At 46.2% G+C, this 21,197-nt stretch overlaps 1 protein-coding gene across 2 annotated transcripts; it reads left to right on the forward strand.

The window, feature by feature from the left end:
* The first annotated feature begins 4,169 nt into the window (after positions 1-4,169).
* Positions 4,170-21,197, forward strand: ZNF598 (zinc finger protein 598, E3 ubiquitin ligase). 2 transcript variants are annotated; one of them, XM_050713822.1, is made up of 12 exons: positions 4,170-4,417; positions 7,122-7,234; positions 8,647-8,776; positions 10,923-11,134; positions 11,711-11,928; positions 12,533-12,650; positions 13,705-13,886; positions 15,114-15,183; positions 15,843-16,606; positions 17,526-17,661; positions 18,475-18,619; positions 18,895-21,197. In XM_050713822.1, the coding sequence occupies exons 1-12, from the start codon at positions 4,217-4,219 to the stop codon at positions 19,240-19,242; spliced, it is 2,637 nt and encodes an 878-aa protein (XP_050569779.1). In that variant the 5' UTR covers positions 4,170-4,216; the 3' UTR covers positions 19,243-21,197. The 2 variants fall into 2 exon arrangements, with proteins under 2 accessions (XP_050569779.1, XP_035419214.1); XM_035563321.2 differs by having other exon boundaries at positions 4,171-4,417; positions 15,111-15,183.

Consider the following 21,197-nt stretch of genomic DNA (forward strand, 5'->3'; position numbering starts at 1 on the left):
CAATGCTGATTCTATAATAGCATAAAATGATTAGAAAAATGCACGGGTCTCCAAAGACTATGGACGTTCAGGGCTGTAAATTTAGGCCTGCCTCGAAGTGAGGAACCTGCACAGCTTGCAGCCCAGCTGGACAGAGGAGCCCGCTGTTGCCCCGTGCTCATACAAAGCTTCAGCTTCCACCTCCAGGCCCTGCAGACACAGAAGCCAGCACCCTGCAAGGGCAGGGTGGCTGCAGACCCTGCCCTGCTTCACTGCCAGGCGCTGCTGGCCGCAGGACGAGGTGACAGCAGAGGCTCGGTCACTGCTGATGCTGGACCGCTGCCACTGGCACGCTCCCGGACAAAGCAGAGGGAGAAACACAGACCCAGCTACCTCCTCTGCAGCTAAACAGAGTGCTTGAGACTTAAAAAATATATTAAGCTCTGAGAAAATTGACACTTTTAACAGAAACTTTGTCAAATTAAAGTGTATCTCGCTACTATGCACTAAGTATCTTCACTGCAAATGAACCGCATCCGCCTCAAGCTGTGAGTGTGAAATTAATCTAAAGGCATAACCTTTAGGTCTACATTTTGGCAGTATTTTAGTGCTAAATTATAAATATTTGATCTGCTGCTCTTCTGAGTAAAATGCATTTGAAAAAATCTATGAAGAAAACTCATCTGCAGAGTTATCAATTATTCCAAAGTATATTTATTGCTGATTAAATGACTTGAAGAGTGCCTTTTTCTTCTGAGATTATCATGTAATATTTAGCAATTAAACATGGAAATTAACTACCACTAGCATCATTATTAACCCTTTATCTTGGGACAAAAACATTGCCATCTTGACAACACATAGAACTAAGTACCAACCAAGAAATGATACACCGAAGCCTAGTTAATTATATATGATTACATTTCTTTATAGTTTTGGGTCACACTTAGTGATGAGATCCAGACTCCATTTGCAATCCAGAGAGAAATAAAACAGCATCCTTAAGTCATCAGCGAAGAATGATTCAATCCATTGAAAGAGTATTATAAAAACCTCTGTGCACTGTGAAATAAATTAATCTACACCCGTGACTCACACACACTGGCAGTATGATTTTTCAGAATGACGATGAGTTGAAAACAAACTTTGGAGAAAAGACTGAGTATTGGCTTTTTAGCAATCCTTCGTTCGACTTGCTGAAGGTCCAGACATCAAGAAAGCAGTAGCATCTTCTGCAATAAGATGGCACAGATAATTTTTTTTCTTACATTTTACAACATCACGCAGGGTTGTTCAGACCTGCTGTTTGGCAGTGTCATGGAGCAAGGACCGGAGGCACAAGTTAAGGAGACCTAACCTCTGCCGAAGGCTGCATCGGCAGCGTGCCAGAAGCACATGGACCGGGTTTGTTTTAATCATCAGACGGTTACTTGTAGAGGACAGTCTGGATCTGGCCTCCCTTCTTGCACTGGAAGGATTAATAACCTTACATAGTCTTTGTTCAAAATAAACTTCCTGGATCCACTTTAAAGTTGAGGACTTTGTGAGACTGCAAAGTCCGACTCGTAGGAAAAAAAAAAAACAAAAAACCAAAAAACCATTTTGAGCTTGCGTTGCTGATGGAAGTTTAGCTTCTCAGCAAAGGGACACGAAACCATCAGCAGTTCCTTCTCCACACTGATTATAGTAACTATCATCTGAAAAGCAGAAAATGCCCCAGCTGACGATTTGCCAAGACTGCTGCCTGCAAGCCGCCGTGGCACCCTGGAAAAGAGCCAGGTGCTTCCTTTCACCAGGAACATCACGCAGGCCGCTGATGGGAAAAGCACGCTTGTAGGGCCACAGTTTGCAGGATTAGGTACTCAGCGCTCCGGGCCTGCGGGAAGTGGTGCCTCAGGTCTGCTCCTACCCACAAAACTGAGACCCTTGGGGTGAAATCTGTAAAGTACGAAGTCCGGTTCTGGCCAGTTGCTTTGTCATGATGTTCATTGTGATGAGTAATGTCACTTTTAAGGCTAATTATGCAGGTATATTTATTATCCTATGCTCAGCCATGGCGCTGGGGTACTTGCGTAATTTCACAGACGAGTGACACTTAAGACAGCACATTACTGTCAGCAGCCTACATCTCATTTCATGCTAATTGCTCTCCAAAATTGTGTGATGCAGTTTTGACACAAAAACATTTTCAACAGTATCATTAATTCAGAGGGGGGGTACATTTCCTGAAGTAATTACAGCCAACATCCTCAGTCATTCCTAATTATTTAATATAGCCCCACCCAAACACACTTTAATGTTGATTACCAAAAAGACATGTATTATCTACTCTCTACTGTGAAGTGTGATAAATGGGTCTCTCTGGGAGAAAGTAAATATTACCTGTTGTATCCAGCGACCCCAAATATTGAATTACTTAGTTTGTCTGCTTTCCAAAATACTTATCTAATCTATTACTTTATTTATTCTACTGCAGATGTTCTTAAATGCTGATGGTTTTGGACTAAATAACATCATGACACATTTTAACGAACTCGCTATGTTTTTTGTCCTAAAATAATTGTTTATGCATCACAGAAATGAAGACCCTCTTTTAACTCAAATGGCAAGGAATTCAGTGAAAAGAAAGCAGATCCGAATGATGGAAGTGCTGCTCGTCCAGTCTTCCAGCTAGCAGTGTTGCACAAGAGTAGGTCCTAAGAATTTATGGTACATTTTAATGTGTAATTTAATGTGGCTTATTACCATTTCCCTTGCTAGAAAACTGACTTTATTTTGGGATGTTTTATCTTTACGAGTTGTCATATTGTGCCACCAAGTAACCCGAGCATCCACCATTGACCGGCTTCGCTGAGGCATCGCGTGTCCCGGAACCATTCCTCAGCCGCCCTCTAACACCAGCTCTGCAAGTCACGGGAGGAGCCCAGGAAACCTGGGCCATTTTGTCATTTCTAGGACAGATGGCAGCCTCTGACTCAGGGGAGAGGACTCCAGGAATGTTTGCTAGTCGGGGTGACGTGATGCTCATCTGGTGACACACGCGATGATGTGGCAGAGCCAGCGCCTCATGCCACGATCTTGGAGTGTCTTGAGAGTTGTTTAGCTAGATCTAGCAGCCAAGTTCCTGCGTTTGAAAGGGATCTGCTCTGATTTTTAACGAGTGGAAAGGAAAGCGACCCCGGATAGGTCATTTTGTGGGAATCCAGATTAAGGAAAAGTCGGGAGACACAGAAGTTGGACGAATTGTTTGTGTGGGTGCCCCTGCGCTGCACGCGAACAGCTTTTATGCTTTTCGAGCTGCCTTCCAGGGGAACATGGCTGCTGAGCCGGCCGCTCTGCGCGCTCCTGGAGCACCCCCTTCTGTCTGAGGCGCTGCAGCTCTGGCTGCGACACACAGACGTACATAAAATACGGGACCGGCCCCCAAAGCAGGGGCAGGAGCTGCGTTTCGCTACCGAACAACCCGACACGCCGCGTGCGGGTACCGGGGGCCGAGCGCTGCGGCCCCACACGGCCCGGCACCGGCGGCGCCCTGTGAGGCGGTGTAACGTGTGTCGGTGCGGACACGCCCCGTTCGCGTGCTAGCGTACGCAGTTATGATTTCCCACAGTGTTTCAGCTGCATTTTTAACGTTTTTCGCTTGTTTTTGTGGTGCCTTTGCGCCGCTGACGCCCGCTTTGCCACCGGCCGTGTGACAGGGCCCAGCCGGGGCGGGGGGGGGGGCGGGGCAGGGCCGGGCCGGGGCAGGGCTGAGGCCTCCCGCGTCCCTCACGGCAACGCCCCCGGCCGGGGGAGGCCAAACCCCAGCTGCGGGCCCCGGGGCGCCGAGGTCCCGCCGCCGGGTGCCGGTAGCGGCCGGCGCGGGAGCAGCGAGCTGCGGCCAGCGGGGGCCTGCGAGGGCCCGGCCGGGGCGGCGCTCTGCCCTCCTCCTCTATGGGCGGAGCTGGCGGACGCGCGTGACGTCACGGGGCGCGGCGCCGCGAGCCGCCCTCGGAGGGTAACGGAGGGGTGGGGGGGGGGGTGGGGGGGGGGGGGGGGGGGGGGGGCGGCGACGCGGCGCTCTGGGCGGAGTCTCTATGGCCGGCCCGGGCGGGCGCCGCTCTCTATGGTCGGCCGCCGGCCAGAGCGTCGCAGCGGCGGGCCGGGCCGGGCCGGGCGGCGCTCTAGGCCGCGTCTCGGTGGCGCGGGCGGTTGCTAGGCGGAGCGGGGCCTAGGCCGCGGCGGGGTGGGCGCCGCCATGGCGGCCTCGGGGCCGGGCCCGGGCTCGGGCTGCGGCGCGGCGGGGCCGGCGGAGGGGCCGTGCGTGCTGTGCTGCGGGGAGCTCGACGTGGTGGCGCTGGGCCGCTGCGACCACCCCATCTGCTACCGCTGCTCCGTGCGGATGCGGGCGCTGTGCGGCGTGCGGTACTGCGCCGTGTGCCGCGAGGAGCTGCGCCAGGTCGGCACCGCCACGGGGCTGAGGGACGGGGTCGGGGCCGGGCGCTGCCCCCGGCCGGGTTCCGGGGGCTCGGGGGGGGGGGCTCCGAGCTCAGGGCCGGGCCCGCCCCGTGCCCCGCTGGCTTCGCCCTGCGGTTCCCCTCCGGGTCCCGCTGGCGTGAGAGCCCCGCTGTGGGGGTGTGGGGGTGCTCCGTGAGCAGCCCCCCCCCCGGTGCCGCTTCTCCCCCGGGGGGTGTCGTGGCACGGGACCCCCTGGCAGGGCTTTGGGGAAGTGGCCCCGAGTCGGTGGCTTCACTGCGGGGATGGAGCGGGGGGTCTGGTGCCAGCAGGGGCCGGGCGAAGAAACTCTGTTCAGGGGTGTTGGCGAATACTCGTATCTGAACCGATGCGAAGAAAGGAAAGCTTTTAGAAGAGAAGGCTTTTAGAAGAAAAGAATGAAAACCTCTTAGAAGAAAAGAATTGTTGCTAGCGTTGTGCGAGAAACCACACTGAGGGGGTTCAGGAAATGAAGTAAAATAAGTCTGCCAGGGGAGCTCTTCCTCTCCCCTGTGACAAAAAGAGACACCCCTCTTCCCCCCCACACTAATTCTGGTTACTTTGGCTGCTTTTCGTGTTGTTCAAGTAGTTTGGAGGGACTGAAGATCTTAGGCTGCACGCTCAGGATCCTCAGACTTTGTGGAGGCCAGAAATGTTGATGTGTTTTTTTAAGCTGACCTCAGTAGCGCGTGAGTAGCCTCTGTGTAGGGAAAGATAGAAATTTAAAAGTGATTTTTGTCTCTGATCATCCTCTGGGGGGCTGCTGCTCTGCCTCTGCTGTATTTTCGGAGAAGCCAACTGTGATGTTGCTCTTCTGCCTTAACGCTGCTCGTCTTAGGGTCACAGACGGACTGTTAATCTTGAGATCTTCCCAGGTTTGTAATACTCGCCGTGTTATGTGGCCTGAACTTTGGTTCATTAAGCCATCTTTTTCTCTCATGTGTTAACTGTTAAAAGCGATCCTTCTGTTAGAGTTGCCCGAGAGGTCCTTCCTAATGGCTGGGCTCTTTCTTTTTCCCCTCATCTTTAAGCACCGCTATAACGCTGCTCTGTGTGTGCACCCGTCTGCCCCAAGGAGAGCAAAAGGATTCTGGGGGCCATGAACCGCATCAGGACTGTCCTTAAATGATCTGGTCGTATAAGTAGGATCTAAAGCAGGGTCTCTTCATTTGCATGGTGTGTGTGGAATTAGAAGAGGCAAGGACAGCTCTACCGGACCTCAGCTGGTGCTGTACTGATCAGTGTAGATTGACCTGGTAAGTGCCACATCCAGAGGAAATGGAAATAGCTCCGAAGATGGCTGGCACCACGGAACAGGATGGAGGAGAAAGCAGGATATACTTGTTATGGTAATGTGTGCTCTCAGTGGTGCGTAATTGCTGCGCTGGAGTTAGGAGGGATTACTTGACCTGGAAAGCAACCCTGACATATACTTGGATCAGGCGTGGGGGATCAGTCGGTGTGTTTACTTCGCGTTGTGTTGAACTCCTGTGATAAAATCTGCTTTGCTGTGACCCATTCCTCTGCTCCAAAATGCGCTCCAGGTTGAGGTGAAATAGAGGTCTATAGAACTTTACTGAAACTCTTTTTTTTTTAAACAGCTGAAGTTAGGCATTTACCCAACAGACTTAGACTTGTATTCTCTTTATTTTAAGCTTGGTATTTCAGAGAGGTGTGTGTATATATAAACAGCACTTTGGTTAAGTTAATAGTAGCCCGGCTGTAAAGAAAGCTTTAAAAACACACGCACACAAAGGCACACAACTTGCTCCAAGGTATTTCAGCACAACAGGGATGGAGGAGTGACTTAACACGGCTGAACTGCACGTGTAGTATGTAATGGAATCCTTTTATTAAGGCTGTAAGCATTTCCAGAGTTATCGTATTTGCTGTGACTGCTCAGGACGATTAGCATATTTGTGTCTTAGCCTTCCTGAGCTGCCGCAGGGAATTCCGGCTGTTCCATCAATATTGCTGCCCCACCAGCACTTCCCAAAGTGGGGGGGGTGCTGTAGCACACCGAGGGCCACGAGACTTCTCAGGAAGGACGCAGCACTGCAGGTGGCTGCGCTGTGCCGCCCAGGGTGCAGGGCGGTCACTGGGAGCAGCCAGGTTCTCTTAGAAGGGGTGCAAATACTTTGGGAAGGGAGCTTGCGGTCTGTTTCTCACTTTCCTGGTGAGACAGGAAAGAAGCAGCCGCGGTTTCCCAGTCAGGCTCTGAGAACTGCCACTTCCCACTCGCAGGCTCTAAGTCTGGGTGGTCTCCTGCCAGGAGGCAGCTGAGCGCGGGGCTCTGGACAGACGCTCGCTGCAGAATGGGTTGAATTGCTGGCAGATATTTACTCTCAGCGTGGTTGCGGTAGCAAAGCATCATAAAAGAGTCTCCTAACCCAGTTCAAAATCCAAAGACCAGGCTGGTCCTGCCCCCGTCCGCCTGGTGCTCCTGCTGGAGGTTGATAAGCAGCCGTCACGCCGCTTTGCTGACAGTCGCGGGGACAGTAGCTGGTGGTGACAAGCAGCTGGGCCTGGCACGGCTCGGGGTGCGTTGTCCAAGCCTTAGGCTATGAGGAGGTCCCTGACAAAGTTTGTGCTGAGGAGCTGGTCTGTAATCCCAACAGCCGTGCAGCCCACGTGTTCCCTGTCTGATTCCCGCGTTGTGTTGCCCACAGGTCGTCTTCGGACGGAAGCTTACGTCCTTCTCAACAATAGCACTTAACCAGCTGCAGCATGAGAAGAAATATGACATTTATTTTATGGATGCAGAGGTTTATGCGCTGTACAGGTAAGCGCCGGACTTCCTTTCTGTAACGTATCCCTAAAACACATGTTCTTATCTGCGTTACGTGGCCGGAAACGCATGCTCTAATAGAGCAGTGTGGTTTTGTTTGATGGAAATGGTGGCTGCCGTGCTGCGCGCCTTACTCACCGGGCAGCGCAGGTGGCTTCGGTGGGATGAGGAGCTGGAGCGGCACGGTTGGCACGAGCTCTCAGTACCATGGTCATCAAAGAGAGCAGCTCCTCAAACCCTGGAGTGTTAGGTTTACAGAAGCGTGATACAGGAGTGTTGCTCCGTCAAGAAAAGTTGCTTTTTGCTTCTTTACCAGCAGCAAACTTGCTGGAAGGCTTTTAATTCCTTGTATGGCTGCCCTGTAAATTAGTAAAGGCAAAATTACTATGATAATGTTATTTATTCCTGTGTTGTGTAAGGACTACTCAAAATCATTTGTATGCTACGTCAGATGAAAAGAAGAGCGTCCTCTTCTTCCTTCAAAGATGTTAGTTGTAAATGGGAGAGAGAAAAGTGAAGTAAAAAAAAAAACAATACGGGGTAAAAATGTGACATCAGCATCGTGTTCTAAAAATACTTTTCATAACATGCTTAGTAGGAAGCTTTAAGTTTAGTTAAGACCACTTAAAAGGAAGGAAGAGCAAAAAAGGTGAAACCATGTAGGCAGTGGTACCTTTTTCTTGGAGAGTCACGTATTTTATCTAATCTAACCTGATTGGGGCTAAAAGTGCAGCTCTGCTGATACGTTTATAATTCTGTGTGGCTTCCAATTTATGGAATTGGGCAATGGGCTTTAGCGAGCAGAAGCAGTTGGAAACGTTCTGATTAATTATACACCAGCTCTGGGAATTGCTTTTGATGATCTGATTTCTGGAGAGCTGCTGAGATTGCCGTTCTGGGGGCAGAAATAAGTGCGCGTGATTGGGGTCTCCTGCTGAGACCAGTGCTCCGCCTTCAGCTCCGGTTGGGAAGCACTGGAGTTACTTCTTTTCCTCCTTTTCCATTACAGTTTTTTATGCCCCCCCCCCTCTCCCCCCCATATACTTTGGTTTCTGCAGTAGCAAGCAAAATTAAACTAGCTGTGAACCTTGCGTGCATCAGCTGAACCTTCAGTAAGCCGGGGGTTGTTGCACGGACATGTTCCAGTCCACGTGCAAATGGTGCACTGCTAGAGTATTTCTTCGCAACTGTTTGGCTCCTTTCTTGCAGGAATTTGGTTCTGTCCTGTTCCTGAGAGATGACAAAGTGTTCTTGGAGTAAGCAGGACGCTAACCTCGTTGCAAATTGCTGGGGGAGCTATAAAAATGCGGAATTCTGCTACTGACAGAACATTTGGTTTTGATAAAGGTAGCGGGTTGCTGAGGGGGAATCGGATAATATTTAGTAAATCTTTCTTTGTCCCTTAGGAAGTTGCTGCAGCATGAATGCTTTTTGTGTCCGGATCTGAAGCCATTCAACACGTTTGCAGATCTGGAACAGCACATGAGAAAGCAGCATGAACTCTTCTGTTGCAAGCTCTGTGTTAAACACTTAAAGGTGAGCTGGTTCTGTGTCCTGGCGTGGGAAGGAGGGCTGAGTCCTTACGTGACCTGCAAGGTACCTGCGGAGGTGGGAAGAAGGGGGTGGCTGAACAGCACCAGTTGGCTTTTTAAGTTTCTTCTGTCTGCCTGCAGCCAGGCCAGTTGCTTCCTTTTAACTCTGCCTTCTTTCATAAACTGATTAATGAAAGAGGCCTGAAGGTTCTGAATGGATTATGTTTTAAATTAAACCCAACCATGTTAATAACCTTCTGAGGTTAGCTCCTCCCCCGCAGTGTATGTAAATAACAAACCCTAACTGTCTGATAGGAAGTTAAGCCTGAGCTGTAGGCACTACAGCTGTAACTAGAGATGTGGTATCTATTAAGACCCGTGATGACTTTACAAACTGTAACTCAGAAAATATTGGTGCCAGTTCAGAAGGCAGAGTGTATCATGGCAGGATGGATTTCTCTCTCAGATCAGAGACAACATAGCATTTACAGTTGACTCATGTACAGGATGAGAGTCCATCTTGCTGGTTTAATGAACTATAATTATATTTCATTATCTTGTTTATTTGTTCAGAGCAAATTTCCTGTATCTCGTTGATTTGATTGGAAAATGAAATTTAACTGTTGTCTGCAATTGAGGTCCACCGTGTTTGATGTACACACGTACAAAATGACCGAGGCTGTTTTAAAATGTGTTTTACAACCTGGTAAAGATAAAGCAGTTACTGGAAAGCTGAGTTGTCTGCCTGTACTGGGTCTTAAAGCTCCACATCTTGCTATCACCATCGTTGTCCTTTTTTCTTAGCCCACCCAAATTTCCCTTAGACCAGCGGCTGTTATGCCAGTCAGGCGATGCTTTTTTTCAGTCTGAAAGTCAGAATTCCACCTTTCCCTAGAGCTGGTGTGTTTTCCTGTGTCTGAACAGCATGTCAGACAAAATCAGCAGCTGCTGTTAAATGAGTGCTAGGACTGCTAACCTCTGTGTCTAGTAGTCGTCAGCATTGTGTAGTGCTGTAGGAGGGAATTTAATTCATGAGCACGTTTTTTTAGAACTCAATACACATGATTTTGTACGTGTGTTTGTTTTCTCTGAAACCAATCGAGTATCAGCTTAGAGAAATGCATTTATATGGTGTCACAGCTGGTTTATGCCAGTTGAACTGTAGGTTATTGCCAAAAGGGGCAAGATCCAGAAGTGGTCGGGGTTGAGATGAATGAATACCAATGCATCTTTTTTGCAGTTAGCTTTCACTGGAATAATTTGATTCTCTTTCCTGTGGTCGTGCAATGAATAGTGCTAATTCAAGGGAAGTAAGCTGGAGAGGCCAACACAACTTCTCCTGGTTGCAGCGTCCTTTGAACTCTGGTTAAGAGGTGTTTCCACAGTCAGCCTAAGTAGCCATCACTAAAGCTTCTTTATCGTCATCTCTCCCAAAGACATCACAAACTACAGTAGAATTTGTTGGCTTTTAATTTCAGAATACTGCAGGCACATTTTTATTTCGGAGGAAGGTTCCATGTGGGCTGCAAAGAAGTGCTTAAACTCGTAGAAGCTTTGGTCAATCAACCCTAGCTAAGCCAAGTGAGCCTTTTCCTGGAATAAGTTATGCCTCCTTGTTGAGGAGGCAAGAAATTAAGGATATTCTGTTCTCGATGGCGTATTGATCTCTTTGGCATCTTCAGAACCCTTTCTACTAAAATAGTTTGTGTTAGTAGGGACAGAAGACTGCAGAATTCGTTCATCGAACTGTATCGTCTGTATGTAGCTATGTTGGGGTAGTTGCTGTCTGAGGAGCATTAAACAGTTCACTTCTCTTCCACTTTTTTTTTTGAGTCAACATGCAAAATGCTGTACTTTCATTAAAAAAAAGTAGGCTTTTTTTTCCAACAGAGGTTTAAAAGTTTGTTACATTATGTTAATACATACACTTGTGAAAGGAAAAAAGTGAATTAGATCCGTTTCCAATGTTTGAGGTGAGTGAAGTACAAGTGAGATGTAATTTCATTCAATCTCTTGAATTTTGGTTCCTAGTCACTGAAAATTTTAGGTGTCTGATGTCACATTGCACCTTTCTAAAGAAATCTTTGACTCCTGCAAGTGAACGAGTTGTGTGAGCCTAGCTTATTCCATTTTTATATGTATTTCTTCAGATTTTTACGTACGAACGGAAATGGTATACTCGTAAGGACCTTGCTCGCCATCGAATCCATGGAGATCCAGATGACACCTCTCATCGTGGGCATCCCCTGTGTAAATTCTGTGACGAGCGTTATTTGGATAATGATGAGTTACTGAAACATCTAAGACGAGATCATTATTTTTGTCACTTCTGTGACTCTGATGGTGCTCAGGAATACTACAGGTTTGTGAAAGTTTAATTTCTCTTTCTGTAGCTTAAATTTTAGAGAAATTGTTTTGATCTGCTTTGAGTTTTTGTAAGAGTAGTGCTTGAAGACAGAGGGCAGGAATGTGTGAGCAGATTGGCTGTAGGCTCTCTTGTTCCTTAAACCAGTAGCTGCAGTAACTACTTTCTGTCTAGTTTGTGCTTTAAAGTCATCCTCATCCGTGTTAATGTTGGGTGTTAAGTTACATTTTGGAGCGTGACAGGCAGGTGTCTGCAGCAGTGTAGCGTGTTAACTAATACTCCAACATTTATGTGCAAAGCAGATAGAAGTAGGTTTTCTTTTATGAAACACGTGCCTTGCGTACAGTTGGATGTGACAAGTATCATCCAGTAGTTTCAGCTTAACGTCTGGGATTATGCATTAAGGTATGTGTCTAGGCTGCACAGAAATGGTTTCAGTTGGAAAACTTGCCTGGAGATAAAGACAAGCCTAGGCAGTTGGTTCTTTCTTTGCAAGACGGAGTAAAGAATAACCGTATGCCATTAGTAAAATGTGTTGGGAAAGTTGCAGCTCAGCCTCTTTTCTCTTTCCAGTGATTATGAATACCTTCGTGAACACTTCCGTGAAAAGCACTTCCTTTGCGAAGAGGGACGGTGCAGTACAGAACAGTTTACCCACGCTTTCCGCACAGAAATAGATTATAAAGCGCACAAAACAGCCTGCCACAGCAAGAACAGGGCCGAGGCCAGGCAGAACCGGCAGATAGACCTTCAGTTTACCTATGCTCCTAGGCACCAGAGGAGAACGGAAGGTGAGTGTGGCTGGGCCCTGAGCTACCTGATGTCATCTCAGAGTCTGCCTTGCTGTGAGCAAGGGGTTGGAGCAGATGACCACCAGAGGTCTTTTCTTTCCTAAATTATTCAATGATTCTTTTCCTCCATGTGTGGATTCAGTTATGATAAATAATTGTAGTGAAACTAAACTTCTCCAACAAGTAATTACACGAATTACTTATATTACAGTTAGTATGAGGTAGCGATGAAAAAGGAGCAGGAGACCAGAGGAACGTATCCACTTAGGTGTGCTGAGATTGAGATACGTACATACTTTTATTTTATTTAGAGAAATCTGCATAAAAATGAGATTACTCAAAACTCACATCGCAGGTCGAAATATGTGGAATCTATATACTGCAAAATATATTTCAGTCATAGAATCATTTAGGTTGGAAGACTGTTAAGATCAAGTCCAACCATTAATGTAGCAGTCCTGGAGGCTACATGCTACTTAATCATCAGAAGGAAATCAAGATAGGTTTCTTTGTACTAGTGTGTTTTTTGCTCCTTTTCAGGCATAGTGTGATGCCCAGATTAGAGAAATAACTTTAAGAATGATCAACCCTCCCTCCTGTTCAGGTGTTATAGGTGGAGAGGACTATGAGGAAGTTGACAGGTACAACAGGCAAGGAAGGTCAGGCAGATTGGGTGGCCGAGGAAGTCAGCAAAACAGAAGAGGCAGCTGGAGGTATAAGAGGTGAGTGGCAAAACATTTTGTGGATTTTATTGCTGCTTGATGCTGTTTCTTACTTAGTTATTAAGAGGCTTTTGGTGGACCAGCAGGAAGGAAGTGGGTACAAAATTTGGAAACTTTCATAGTGAATCCTTAGTTGAGAGCAGAACTAGTTTTCAGTCTCAGCCTGCATGCTGACTAGGTGTTTGATGAAAGTGTAACTATTCTGTGCGAAGTTTAAGCTTTCTGGACTTGCCAAGGAAAATGAACGCTGTAATCTTCAATGTGTGGGTTAACTAAAATCAGAAACCTAAATTAATTTCAGCAACTGTTTTTGTGCCAACTTTTAAAATAGGCTTTTCTGAAGTAAGTGGAAAGTCTTTGCAGGTTTAATGGACTTTTTGGTCTGGGTAATCATGAAGTTCATGTTCTAAGGACCATGCTTTTCATTGAACAAACAGATCTCTGTGTGGCCAGACTGAATGCTTTGGAAAAAGAAGAGGGTTAAGTATTGAAATGAAAGTTTGCATTTATATGTCTATTCATTCACACAAGACCTGAGTGCTTTATACATACTGCACATCTATTTTTCTTCTTTTTCTCCCTGGAAAGTCAGCTGGTTCATTACTGGTAATTTCACCAGGGGAAAAAGTCCATCTCTGAACACTTTATGTGTTGGTGTCGCATGTGGATTGTGCATGTGTTGAGAGTTCATGACAAGCCATGTTTCAAAGAATTACTTTGGCCTACAAATAAGACGTTCATACATCTGAAAATGTGAGAGAGGTGTCCCCATGCATCTTTGGTACTGTCTCTCCCAGTTCACTCCAGTTGGTTTCTGTCCTGGATTGTTATCACCATGTAGAACTAGCAAATCCAGGGGTTAAATGTTGCCCATCTTACCAGCTGGTGGCAGGGTGTACGGGAGCAGTGGGTTTGTTTCAGCCTTCTCAGCAGGTGGCAGCACAAGGCCAGGGACTGTCAACAGACCTGACACCAGAGAGGTGAGAGCTGGAGTGAGACAAATGTGGTCAGTAATCCTTGCTGTTTGACCAAGAAAATCTGCCCTGTCCTGTAGGGAAGAAGAAGACAGAGACGTTGCAGCGGCAGTCAGGGCATCTGTAGCAGCAAAACGTCAGGAAGAAAAAAAACGGGTAGAAGACAAAGAGGACAGCAGCAGTAGAGGTAAAAAGGAGGACCTGAGGGATTCAGAAGTATCCAGCTCCAAACGCATTACAAAGTCTTCAAATGAAACTCCAGGTTAGTGCTGAACATGTCCTGCAGCTGCAGGGAGGCATGATGGTTCAGGAGATCGGGCTGGCAAAAGTGTGAATTGCCGTGCACTGTTCTCAAAAGCTGGGGGATATGGGGAGAGCTGTGCAGAATCTTAACCTAACAGTCATTTGCATCGAAATGTGTCTGAGTGGGCTGGGGTTCTTGCAGCAGTTTATACATAAAATGGAGCAGGGTATAAATACCAAACACAATTAACATACAACAGTATATATGGTATTTTATCCAAAACTATCGTCTAAGGCTGCTGTTTTCTACTCTAGTGTGCAAAAACTGATTTATTGTGGTGCTTAAGCTGAGCGCTCCCTTTTTTTGTGAAGAAGTTGACCCCGGTAAAAGTTTGTAACTGGTCAAAGCAAACTTTTAGTTGTTCCGAATGAGGCTTAGGGGCAAATAAAGACGATGCAGTTGTTTTGATATTACTGTTGCTTCAGATCCCTTTTTCTCTGCCTTACCGCTCCTACAACAGGATTCGCACGTAGTTTGTATGCTTTCATAATGAGCTGAGAGCTGCTGAGAGCTCTGGTTGGTTAATGGGTACAGCTCAGCTGGGGATGGGAGGCAAGGTTATCTCCTCCTGCTGCTAGCCCAGCTTTTGCTGTGTGTGTCAAAGCTGTTACCAATCTGTCCTTGAACTGCTGCAGTCCACAGCACTGCATTTTAAGGCAAATGCAAATTGGAAATGATTGATGTTTCGATGTAAACTGACTGCCCGGGAGCTGATTGCTGAGCAGTCTGGGCACCTGTGCAGCAGAGGTGTGATGAAAGCTCAGAGGAGCAGCTTTCCAAGTGAAGCATCAGCGTACTCAGAGAATCCTAACCCTGTGCGGGCAGTTGAGTGCTAGCCTCTGGGAGGAGCGTGGAGCAGGCAGCTGGGGGCATTGACATCTTAGTCTCTAGAGGATTTCCTCGCAGGCATCTCACCAGCCAATGTTTTGCTCATATTAAGTATCATGAATTGTCCGTATGCTAAAGCCGGTACCCGGTGACATAATGGTGAATGTGGTTAATTGAAGGAAATAGTGATGCATGGACTTAAAATTTCCTTTTTGGAATGTCAGTTAATGACCTCATCAGCTGCTGAAAATAAGGCTTGTTAATACTGCTGTCATGTTCAGTGATAGCTTCCCTCTGAAATGAATGGATTTCAGTTGAATTATTTCTTTGCTCTTTTTGTCAAAACTCCAAAAGAAGCAGCTGCTAATGGTGCTTTAAGCCAAGATGACTTTCCAGCAATTGGTTCAGCAGTGGGACCTCTACAAGGGTAAGTTTGTTGAAGGCTGCAGCGTTGAGAGCTGATGTAAAAAGTCACGCGGGTTCTGTTTCTGTAGAAAATAATTTTACAGATCACTTAGACTTCAAGTGTTTCCCTTCCCCGGTTCCTATTCTGCTTCAAACTGTTTCTGTCTTAGTCGCCTGCATGAACAGCAGAGGCTGTTGCTTCAGTTCATGGCTTGACTTTATTTATTTATTTATTTATTTAGTGCTGCGATTTCAGGGTAATTCTCAGTATTAATTCCAGACTTTTTTTTAACTCAGTAGCTTATCTTGAGGGAGCCATGTGCTATGGGTTTTAAAACTCATCATCTCCTTAAATGGGTGGTAATTCAAATAGAATCTGTGCAGGACGTGGCAGCTAGAATGCACCTCTGAACGTTGTGTGTCTGGCCTGCTGGTCGAGGTGGTGTACTAAGACAGTACTGATAATACAGCAAGGCTAGTGTGACTGCTTTGAAGAGACTCGTTCCAGACCTGGTTTATAAGCCTGAGGGTAGTTACATTCTGTTAAGTTATGCCTGCCGTACCACCCTAAGTGATAAGTTTGAGGAAGACTGCAGTCAGGTATGGAGCTTGTTCTGCCTGGTGGAGTTCTGCTGCCTCTGCACCGCTGGTGTAACTAGGTGTACTTGTCCTTTTTCACAGCTCTGCCCAGCTAGCGGCAGTTAAGCTTAAAGAAGAAGATTTCCCAAGCTTGTCATCCTCTGCTGCACCTGCAATCTCTTCTGGGATGTCTTTGACATATACAGCGACTGCAAAGAAAACAGCTTTTCAAGAGGAGGATTTTCCAGCTCTGGTGTCCAAAATGAGGCCTAACAATAAAACAATAACTAACATCACATCTGCATGGAACAATGGTTCCAGTAAAAACGTGGTCAAAGCCATTAGCAGCCCGTGTGTAAATCAGATGGCCAAGAAAACACCCTCCTTGAATAGCACTAAAGGAAGTAAGAAGAGCAATAAACTCTGTCAGTCAGATGATGAAGACGATGGTAGTGGCTTGACAACCCAGGAGATCAGAAACACACCAACAATGTTTGATGTCTCATCCTTGCTGGCAGCTTCTACCTCACAAACTTTTACAAAAGTGAGCAAGAAAAAGAGGATGGGGGTTGAGAAGCAGAGACCATCATCCCCACACCTGTTACAGGAGACGGCGTTTCCCAAATCATCCGTTGAAAAGCTGCCAGAAGCAGAGCAGACACCAAACGCATCCTCTGCTCTTCACGCCCCTGACAGATCCACAACTGTCATGAATGGTCATTCGGAAAAATCGTTAGCAATCTGTAGTACACCCAAAGAGCCCCCTGGCCTTAAAAAGCCCACAGTGACTAACCAATGCCCTTTACCTCAGGAAGACTTCCCAGCACTTGGGAGCTCAGGATCAGCTCGAATGCCGCCACCACCAGGTGAGCACTACAGGGCACAGTCAGTTTTGCTTGACTGTAGCTTGGAGAAATGTGGCTGAAATTAAAAGGCAGTCTGGGAAACACAGACAGTCCTGAATGTCCTCTGTAAAACAAGTCTGGTGTGGTGGCAGTGTGAAGACACCTCTGCTCCTTGCATCTGCAGATGTCTGTCTTTTGGGAGGGCCTCACAGATGAGCGGCCGATCTTTACGTGTCACTTTCTTTCTAATGAGCACAAAAGTGTGGGTAGTGTCTGGAAGGTCCCGTGGATAAAGGAAGTCCCTCTTTAGCTGTGATCTGTACCTGCTGATACCGTCAGCTGGCTTCCTTGGTCAATTGTTCTGCATTTGCGGAGATGCAGTGCCCTTACTTTTAGTGGTGCCATAATCCTGTAAAACTGGAGCAACATAGCAACAAATGTGACCTGCAGTGGTTTTAATGAAAGTGGCATCACATCAGGAGATGACTTGCGTAGCTGCTTTGTTCTGTGCTGCTCTGCGGGTAATTGTAGGTGAAGTACACTAGAACATGCGATGCCTAGTTCTGTTGTGACTTCTGGAGTGATTTCCGTTTGTTTTAACAATGTGAGTGTTTTACCATCAGGATTTGAGTGGGGTTGGGTTTGTGGGTTTTTTTTTTTTTTTTGATTAGTGCCTTGTGAAGAATGAACTCGATAGTTTAGCACTCTGTAGAGTAACATCAGCCACTCTGAAGTGCTTCTTGACCTGACTGTAGGGGCAACGGATCTCTACCTCTTCAATTTTTTTAGGTTTATTCTGATACAGTGGCCTGTATTGTTGACTCGTAACTTTCTGGTGCTTCTGAGAGTACATCAGACCATTGGTGTTGATTACAGATGGTGGTATGTGGGTGCCACAGGTATGTGCTCTAATTGCCTGCTCATTTCTGCTTTCGTTTAGGCTTTAACACTGTGGTGCTATTAAAGAGTCCTCCTCCGCCTCCAGGACTGTCCGTGCCTGTTAGTAAACCGCCTCCAGGTTTTGCTGTTATTCCAGCCACCAATATCTCTGAACCTGTCACTACATCTTTGAAAGAGTAAGTAAAAGACCTTTCAGTTAGAGTTACTTCACACAGTGTGTCTCAGATATGTGTTATAGGGCCTTCAGGTGAATCATGAAATATTGCGAGGGGGTTATTGTAAGCAGGTGCTGCACCAGAGTCCAGCCACGTAACGATTCCGCTGTGGAGTCCCATGGCCAGTCAGGAGACTCGTGTAAAAGCAGGCACAAGCATTGCTTGGATGTGAGTCTGGGGAAGTGAAAACATGCACGTTGGCAGCACAGCCTTCTCTTCTCTAGATTGGTTTGGAAACAGATCTACAACAGCTACAACATATTTCTTAATCTTTCAGTTGATTCTGTCTGACTCCTAGAAGCAAGGTGCTGAAGCGTGCTTTTCTTGACAACCCCTAAATGCCTTTCTTCATTGCTCTGATCTTTCTAGTAACTGGTCTCTGGCTGAACCCTTCTGGGCTAGGGAGCTGAGATTGAGAAACTGGGAAGGGAAAAATTTGTAAAAGTTTAATACAGATGTTTGTATTTATCTGTTCTGCTTTATTCGTGGCATGGTCTGTTGTCATGCCTTTTTGGTGAACCTTGCTTACAAAATCACTAGTCGAGGCTACGTTAAATTTGAATTTCATGTGTTCTGTCTAGGTAAAGCTGGAATCTGATGCAGTAATCCCACAGGATGCATTTCATCCCATCAAGATGGCTATATGCTGCTTATAGTAGTTGGGTGGCGGGGGGGAGTGCATCCTATAGAAAAGAATAGCCATATAATGTCTATCTTTTTATAACATGAAGCAGTATCAAATTCCTTTTATTTTTTTTCCTCCCCCAAATGCAGGCCAAAATCTTGCCATGGGTCATACTTGATACCTGAGAACTTTCAGCAAAGGAACATCCAGCTAATACAGTCCATTAAAGAATTTCTCCAAAGCGATGAGTCCAAGTTCAATAAATTTAAAACTCATTCTGGGCAATTCAGACAGGTGAGTGGGCAAGAACCTTCCCGTTCCTGAAATCTTCCTCTCTGTTCAGTTCATGCAGTGCATCTGTCGCTGTTTGGTATTGGTGAGTGGGCTACACAGGTTTTCTTTTCCTCTGTGCTCCACTGTAGCTCTCTTATAGTGCTAAGGTAGCAAAAAAAAAGCAGTGAGGATGATGTGGCCTGGAAGAAAGTGAGTCCATTTTTAGATGAATGGGACTTTTTTCTTTTTTTTTTCTTTTTAAATTTCTAACTGTTCCAATTCTCTTTTCACTGAAGGGGCTGATTTCTGCAGCACAGTATTACAAAAGTTGCCGAGAACTCCTTGGGGATAATTTCAAGAAAATTTTTAATGAGTTGTTGGTGTTGTTGCCGGACACGGTTAAGCAACAAGAACTGCTTTCTGCTCACAATGATTTCAGAATCAAAGAAAAGCAAAGTTCAAACAAACCCAAAAAGAACAAAAAGCACGTTTGGCAAACGGACTCCAGCTCTGATCTTGACTGCTGCATCTGCCCAACATGTAAGCAAGTACTAACTCAGCAGGACATTGTCACCCATAAAGCTTTGCATATTGAGGATGAGGAGTTCCCTTCCTTACAAGCAATCAGTAGAATCATAAGTTAGCTTTCCTGAAGACCAATAAAAGTTTGTCTATGAATATGCACTTTTTGGAATGAGGTTTGGCAGTGTAGTGTGGCTGAGAGCCACTGCCAGCTGAGTACTCATACGCAGGTAACTGTTAGAGCCCTCTCAGTGCTGTTCATAAATAATGTGCAAAGGGATCACTGGACTGCACCGTAGCTAATCAACATCCAAAGTCTGAGCTTCCAAAATGCCTGAGTAGAATTAGGGCAAAATTGCAGGGTGGGCAGGTGGGGGCCACCTTTCTCCTGTAACGCAATAGCTGAGAAAATACTTTCTGATCTGACGACTGACAGGGGACACAATAGTGGAATATGCATCTGGTTTGGGTTTTTTCTTTCTCTTTTTGGGGGGCGGGGGGAGATTTTGAATCACTGAAATGAATGGAAGCAGCAGTGGCTTCCCTTATATTCTGATTTGTGTGCTGTTTCTGTGACCACGGAAATCAAAGTAGTCAGGGGTGCGAAGATGCTGAAAAGGAAAAGATCCTACTCACCAAGGAATGAGACCGTTTCAGTTGTGTGTCTATAAATATTGGGCTGCAGCAAAGAATAATCCTGTCTGAAAACGGAGTTAATTCTACTACTTGAAGAATTGGACTGATCAGTGTGATTAGTTGAACCTGAGGTTTGAAGTTGCCTCTGACCTTTTATGTAACATGTTCTTTAAAGAAACTTATTTTGTAGCACTGCATGTAGAATCATGTTAAAGCTTTACTTCCTGTAAAGCACACTTCACAGTAATTTTATTTAATGACTGCCATGTTTCTAATTTCTTGGATGTATTAATGGTGGTAGTTCCAAGCAACAGCGTATTGGGACATTAAATGCTGCTGATCACTGACCATGTTTATCTGCAGTGCCTTTAAGTGCATTTATCTGTTTACAGTGGTCTACGCTAACAAGGATAATTTGTTCAGACTGTATGGAGTGTTTACATCCTGTACCTCCCTTGGTGATATCGCTCTGCAGTAGCTTTGCTTATGTTGCTTGCCATCTATGAATTCCACCTCTAGGAAATGGGAGTTGAGTCTGTTCATCGTTTGAAGCGACTCCTCCAGCAGCAGCTCTGATGCGATGGAGTGACGAGACCTCCCTGCAGTGCACTTTCATGGCTATGATTAAGTGTCTGATTCTTGCCCATCCTTCCAGACCAGGTTTAGTTATTTTAACATGTTGAAGTTAATTTATGTAATTTTTAAGTGACAAAATACTGCTTTTATATAAGCATTTATATGAACATGAGCTCAGACTATTACTAAAGAGCTAGTCCTGGCTACAGAAATTTTTTCTTGCCTTATACTTTTTATTTTTCGCTTGCTGTCAGGCTGCAAAGTGCTTTTGGTTTCTTTTCCAAATAATTAAGGCTGTTTTGAATACCTGAGCGTGTTGTATTCAGCACAGGGGACAGACTGCATGCCCTGAAACGGGGAGGGGAGGATCGTTTGGCTGCATGGCTGTTTATAAAATGCATGAATATATTGCAAGTAGTAATGCTTCCATGTTCCTGCTTCGAGTCGGGTTCCTCTCGAGCGGAGCCGGGCCTGATGCCCGTGACACTACCACGAACCACGACAGACCCGACTGCGCTGGCACTTGGGCGCTTCACTTTCGATGCCAGCTGCCCGTGCCACGTCCAGTCAGCAATGGATCTACAGCGTCAACTCTTTTTTTTTTTTTTTTCCCCTGTATGTTCCTTTGGTTTGTAAAGTTCAGAGGAAACGAAATGCGTATACTCTCCAGGAGTTTCTTATGTCTTCCCTTTATTTTCAGTTAATTTCTTCTGTGTTAGCAGATCCGTAGTTCCCGCCTGGCAGGTTGACAACTCCAAGTGCTGCTGTAAGCTTCCTCGAGGCGATTGATCTCTTTGGCCTGATGATGCAGTTCCCTTGTTCCCTGTGCTCACCTGGTTAAATAAAGTGTTACCAAATTTTTTCA

The sequence above is a fragment of the Cygnus atratus genome, chromosome 15 (assembly GCF_013377495.2).
Source record: "Cygnus atratus isolate AKBS03 ecotype Queensland, Australia chromosome 15, CAtr_DNAZoo_HiC_assembly, whole genome shotgun sequence".
Taxonomy (NCBI): Eukaryota; Metazoa; Chordata; class Aves; order Anseriformes; family Anatidae; genus Cygnus; species Cygnus atratus.

What these genes read in the sequence shown, in the direction of transcription:
- ZNF598 (XM_035563321.2), top strand. Translation starts at nt 4,217, where the DNA reads ATGGCGGCCTCGGGGCCGGGCCCGGGCTCGGGCTGCGGCGCGGCGGGG. An exon ending in GCACCAGAGGAGAACGGAAG is followed by an intron (nt 11,929 to 12,532) that starts GTGAGTGTGGCT and finishes CCTCCTGTTCAG; the next exon opens with GTGTTATAGGTGGAGAGGAC. An exon ending in GGCAGCTGGAGGTATAAGAG is followed by an intron (nt 12,651 to 13,704) that starts GTGAGTGGCAAA and finishes CCTGTCCTGTAG; the next exon opens with GGAAGAAGAAGACAGAGACG.